The following is a 5,945-nucleotide window of genomic DNA, read 5'->3' on the forward strand; positions in this document are numbered from 1 at the left end:
AAGGGATGTTCATATTGCCCTGTGGGCAGGGTAGATCCTATTGTCTGTGCGTCCCTCTGCAGTGGGAAACGCGCTGATCTTACGGATGATGTGGCTGACTGACCCCTAGGTACCATACACCATTTCCAAGCCACCCCCTGTCCAAAAATTGTCATAAAAAGGCGACAAAAACATTATTTTACTTCTACATATGTCTGTCTGTCCCTCCTGCTGCTCATGCAAACGTCTGTCTGTTACCATATTACAATGTCTTATCCATACGGTTTAATTAAAAAAGACGTCGTACACCAATCGCCCTCGCTTTTGTACCCCCAACCTCCTGTGGGATTTTCTTGGTGGCTTTGCTGTATGGGATGGTTTACACCCAACTGCACCTCCTGGGCCCATAACTAAGTGTTTCAGAGCTTGCTTGGATCCATGGCAGTGGGTGCTGTGCACTTCTGCATGTTTCTGTCTCTCTGGGAAAAAGAAAGGAAAAGAAAAAATGAGAAAAAAAATCACCCCAAAGAGCTCTCATTTATTTCATGCTCTGGGACGTGGCTTGCCTCCAATGACAGTGTAATTTAAAGAAATATATGGAGGGTTGAAAAATCATTTGCTCAAATTTGTCCAGATGTTTTTTAGACGTGATTGGAATTTGATTGCCCTTTTCCGCAGGGTCAGAAGATATTAATGTCCCAGAACTTTAATTGCTCACAGACCCAGCTTTGCTCTTTGAAGATGTAAAATGTTGGACTCATTACTGTTTGTTCTCCAAATTCAAAGTTTCCTCTCTTGCACTTTCTTAATGGATAATACACATAGAGGTAGACCTTTATCTTTCCCCACCCTCTGAAACCTTTAACCCACTGGGAATTTCATAGAATTTCAGAGGATGAGAGACAAATGTTTTTTTAAAATTATTTTTTCCTTTTTTTTTTTTTTTTTCCCTTTTATTTTTTATTCCAGACCTTTTTTCCTTCAGTCCCTGAGTAGGCATCTGTTCAGAAACTATTCCTTTGGGAACGCCCCAGCCCCCAGGGTTCTTACATTGCCCTGGCACCTGTTGACTTGAAGGCCTTCAGGACTAGAGCAATGTGAAAGTGGGGGAAATCATTAAAAAAAAAAAAAAAAAAAAGAGAGAGAGAGAGAGATTTTTAAAGGTGTAGAAAAACAAACAAGAGTCATATTTGAACTCTGATGTTTTGATTGGGGTGCATCAATCCAGAATAAAATAGGAAGTGCTACCTTTGCTAAGTCAAGTTGAACTTTCTCAACAAAGCTACCCAGCTCAAGCAGTCTTAAAGGAAGCTCAGTTTAGCCCCCTTCTTGTCCCTGTGCCACTCATCAGCCCATGGCTGTACTTTTCTCCAAGAACAGTGCTGATGGGAGTTGCTCCAGGCCTGGTCCAAATGGGCAGCTGGAAACCCCATGGCACATTCAGCCTGGTTATTTCTGGAGGCACTGAGCAGGGCTGGGTTTTCACAGTGCTCCATAGGCATCCTTGTGTTTTCAGGAGAGATTCCTATCTCCAGACCTCCTGTTGTTCTACAATTGCAGAAACCTCTTTCCTGTAGAGCATCATCCTAGGCAGGATGGCTCACCATGGATGACCCCCAAAACACTACTAGGGGAAAAGAAGCATGAAATCACTAATTCTATGGAAATCCTAAAGGAAGGTGGCAAAAATATTCCATCCTGTGGTCTGGGATCAGCTTGGGCTTGAACTCGCTCCTTTCTTCAAACTTCATTGTCTCAGAGAACAGTGTCAAGTGTGGGATGAGTCTAACCATCGTTTTCCTCTCTCTTTCTCTCTTTTCCTCTCATTCTTTGCCTTTGTCTCTTCCATGCAGGCAACTTTGTAAAGAATTTACAGATCTTTTGGCCCAAGACAGGACACCCATTGGAAACAGCCGGCCCACCCCTATTTTGGAACCAGGCATTCAGAGCTGCTTGACTCACTTCAGCCTCATCACTCACGGCTTTGGGGCCCCTGCTATCTGCGCTGCCCTCACAGCCCTTCAAAACTACCTGACTGAAGCTCTCAAAGGCATGGACAAGATGTTCTTGAACAACAACACTGCTAACAGGCACACATCTGGCGAAGGACCAGGTAGTAAAACTGGAGACAAGGAAGAGAAACACAGAAAATGAGAGGAAAAAAAAAAAAAGAAAGGAAAAGAAAAGAATAAAAAGTTACATAAAAGGAGAAAAAAGATAATCTTTTAAAACAAAACCGTCTTAATTTTAGCTTTAAAAATATTGGATTGGGCTTTGGAAGAATTCTATTAGGTAGGAAAAATAATAATAATAAAAATAATAATAATAACAAAAGAAAGACAATAATTTAAGATCAGAGGAGCACAATGGCGCAAGACCAGTGGTTCAGAGTCTCTTGCCAGGAACATGTGAAGACAACCACCAGGATTTTTTTCCCACTTCTGTTCTTTCACATTTTTTAAATAATGATTTGGGGAGGGGGGAATATAATAATAATTAATAATAATAATAAAAGAAAGAAATGAATAACTTATTGGAAGAAATCGGAGAAACATTTTTGGTGTCAGTGCTTTGATTTCTTGAGCTGCATGGTCTGTCTTACTATTATTTTCATTTATTCTTTTTTTTTTTTATTCTTTTTTTTTTTTTTTTGAATGACATCCTGTCTCCACCCCAGATAAAATGATCTTCCAGAGCGTTCCTTTCTGAGCAACCCCATCACCTTGTTTCCCATCTCATCTCACCCCTTGGCTCTGTCTAGACTAGGAAAGGAGGACAGGCAAGTGCCCAGGCTACCCCAGACTCTGCATAAAGACATGAGCCTTCATTCACGGCAGTGTCTTCACTTAATGACGTAATATGGGATGCTTCAAGTCATGGTAGTTCAATCAAATTAGCTAATTCTATTTTTTAAGAACCTTTTTTTTTTTTTTTTTTTTTTTTCCTGGTCTAGACAGACTCTCTGTTTAGATTACCAACGTTTACAGGTGTGTGTGTGTGTGTGTGTGTGCATGTGTGTGCATATGCGTATGCACACACATAACCTGATAGGGGCGTGTGTGTATACTGTGTATGTTAATGTATATATATATGTATATATCTGGATGTATACATATATATATATTTTATATGTGTGTATCGCCACACATATCCATGCATGCAAACATACCTTTGTAATTTAGTACTTGCCTTCGATGGTAAAATGCCTTGTCTATAATGGGTTGCAAAATTTGAAAGTAAGGTCTGGTACAATGTCAGTGCTGTCTGATATCTTAATTTTCTGAGATCTCCTCTTTTTCTCTAGAGAGTTTTATATTCCTAACTATGACAATGTTTCAGTCCTTAATTTCCTTGAGTAGTGTGTGTGAGAGATATCTTTCCCCATTTTTAAAGAACTGTTAAGAACAACAACAAAAAAATGAGTGATATGAGTATGTAATTCTTTCTCAGGAGTATGCACTATTTTATTTTCTTCTGTTTCCTAAAGCTTTGCCCGCTTGGCTTATGAGCTTCTTCAAAGAGGACTAGAGATCCCTACACAATATATCAGGTACAGAAAAAAAAAATCCACAATTCTGATATTCTGATACTTTTTTTTCTTTTTTTCAAATCAAAGCCAGTTGTTTCAGAATTCTGTAGGTTCACTTCTTTAAAGAAGCTCAAAGGGAATAATTTGAAGGAGATAAAAACTATAAGTTGAAATTGAGGTGTAATATTGCAAAGAAAATAAGAGCTGTGTTGAATGTTACCGCACTTGCTTGGCACCAGGGGTTTGTACCCAGGGAGAAAAGGGCTGCCATGTGAGCCAGCTCCTCGTGACGGGAGTGGGGAGGGTTTGCCAGGGAATATCTTGGTTTCTCATCTCAGTCTGAGGAAATCTGTTTCTCTTAGAAAGCTTTTCAAACATGTCTTGTGACTCTTGCTTTGGAATGAGTTGGTGTGGTAGGGGGAAAACTTCTTAACTCCGATGTTTTTATCAGTGGTTTGGTGTGTGACAGGATGTCTTATGCTTATGATTTGGGAGGGGTGGAGGGGAAGTCTGATTTCTTTCCTTTTTTTTTTTTTTTTTTTTTTTCATCTTTGTCTTATACGGTAAAAATAATGCTGAAGTGTAAGGATGTGAATTTCTGTTTGGATTCTTCAGTATTGGGTAATTGCATGTATTTCTCAGTGGGGCAGGGTTTGTGCACTAATGCATCTTTTTGCTCATGTCAGAACAGTTTCTGTGTGTGTGTATGGGGGGTAAATTCTGTCTCTCCTGGAGTCACTGGCAAAAATCCAGTGGGGCCAGGCTTCCCCCAGCACCCCTGTTAAATCTGCAGCACCTAATGCCACCAACCCAGGCAGGAACACCTGTACTCCTAATGGGGGAGAGAGAAGCCTTAGCCTTGGCTTCATTCCTAAATACCTTCCAGAGTGGGTGGGTGGGGAAGAAATCGTTTAGCAATACTCTCCTCAACCTCCAACATAATATTCTTAAAGCAAAGCAAATGAACCTCTTGATTCCCACCAATAACATCTGTAGCTTCCTAGGGAATGGCAGGAAGGGGAGATCTCAGGCCTTGTCCCCTGCCTGTGGGTTGGACACGTGGCAAGAGAAGCCCAGGGACTGTCCTGCCTTGCTCAGCTGTAGGGAGCACCTAACCTTCAAGAGTTGCTCCTCATCCATGTAAATTTGGTCCTGCTGGGGCAGAGTGATCATCAGGGGGAAATTGAGGCAGGTGGTTTGTCTAGGGATTGCTGGGATGACAGGGAGGTGGCCTTCAGCCCTGGTCTCTGGTCAGCTTTAGGCAGGTCCCTGGCATCCAGCAGTGGGTTTGGTAATCAGCAGGTCCCTGGGGATTTCCCTGGTGGAGGTGTGGATCCTTGTGTTACATAGATCTCATTGATCCCCAACCAGGATCCATGCTGGGGCCTCCCATATTGAAGACCAGCCCCAAGACAGCCTCTGGCCCTCCAAAGACTACCCCTTGCCAATCACTCCCCTCCATCCCCATTTCAGCAATCCCCTGGGGAAGAAGAAACTGGGCTCCAGCACAGGGCAAAGCCCTGCAGGGGGTTGTATGAGGAAGGGAAAGAAGACACGTGTGTGTGGGGAGAAATGAATAGCATCACCTGAAAGTACATCTCGTTACTCTGCCCATGGAAACTATTTACTGAAACCCATCTCAAATCGTTGAACACCACTTTGCCTTGGTGAGGAGCCTGTGGGTCCAAACCCCCCAACATCCTCAGCCTGGAGGGGCTCCTGGGCACTGGGGAGACCCCAAGTCAGAGCTCAGTCTTCCATCTCCCCAGCTGCATGCACAGGTACATGGGGGACCTGCCCCTGTCACCCAGGAGCTTCCAGATGAAGGTCCAGGGGGATGCTGAGGATGGTCCTTCCTTGTTTTGGGAGGGGTATTGCAGATGTACCTTCCTTTTAAATGGGGAAGACAACCTAGAGCATCACACCACCATTGTGAATTAATGGGAAGAGGGAACTGCTTGCTACTTCTCAGGGAAAGATCTGCACACACATGTGAGGGCCTGCTCCTGCTGCTGATTAAATGTCTCCTAGGTGCAGGTTTGGTCTCCTGGAACAGAACCTAAACCATGGGAAGGTCAAAGGGAGAGTTTTAGTTGACTCCTGATGACTTTGGATCTTCCCCTTGTGCCTCCTACCTGGAAGAGACAGACTGCAAATGCCAGGTTGTGTTTCGCTCGGGAGAAATAAACGCAAACATAAAATCCCTCTTGATTTCAGAGGGACTACCTTCCCCCCCTTTTTTCTGTTTTTGTTTTATGCTCCTTAAGGTCTGGAGACAAATTCTGTGAGGCTCCTGCTTTAAAAACAAAGAGGGAAAAATATGGTGTAGGAGTGTAACCATCCATCTCTGCTCTTCCCCATAGCCTAGCGCTGGCCCAAGAGGGACTCATCCAGTAGTGCTTGGTGGCTGTGGGTGCTGAGAATGGAGGTTGGGGGG

General features: G+C 43.2%; 1 protein-coding gene across 3 annotated transcripts in view; it reads left to right on the top strand.

Moving 5' to 3' along the window:
* Nucleotides 1-3,818, top strand: part of TFAP2B (transcription factor AP-2 beta) — a 27,644-nt gene extending 23,826 nt beyond the window's left edge. For all 3 annotated transcript variants that reach the window (XM_035322529.1, XM_035322528.1, XM_035322530.1), the window contains one exon: nucleotides 1,833-3,818. In XM_035322529.1, the coding sequence (XP_035178420.1) occupies nucleotides 1,833-2,133 (301 nt within the window). In that variant the 3' untranslated portion in view covers nucleotides 2,134-3,818. The remainder of the gene's footprint in view (nucleotides 1-1,832) is intronic.
* Nucleotides 3,819-5,945: the final 2,127 nt, after the last annotated feature.

The sequence above is a fragment of the Oxyura jamaicensis genome, chromosome 3 (assembly GCF_011077185.1).
Source record: "Oxyura jamaicensis isolate SHBP4307 breed ruddy duck chromosome 3, BPBGC_Ojam_1.0, whole genome shotgun sequence".
Taxonomy (NCBI): Eukaryota; Metazoa; Chordata; class Aves; order Anseriformes; family Anatidae; genus Oxyura; species Oxyura jamaicensis.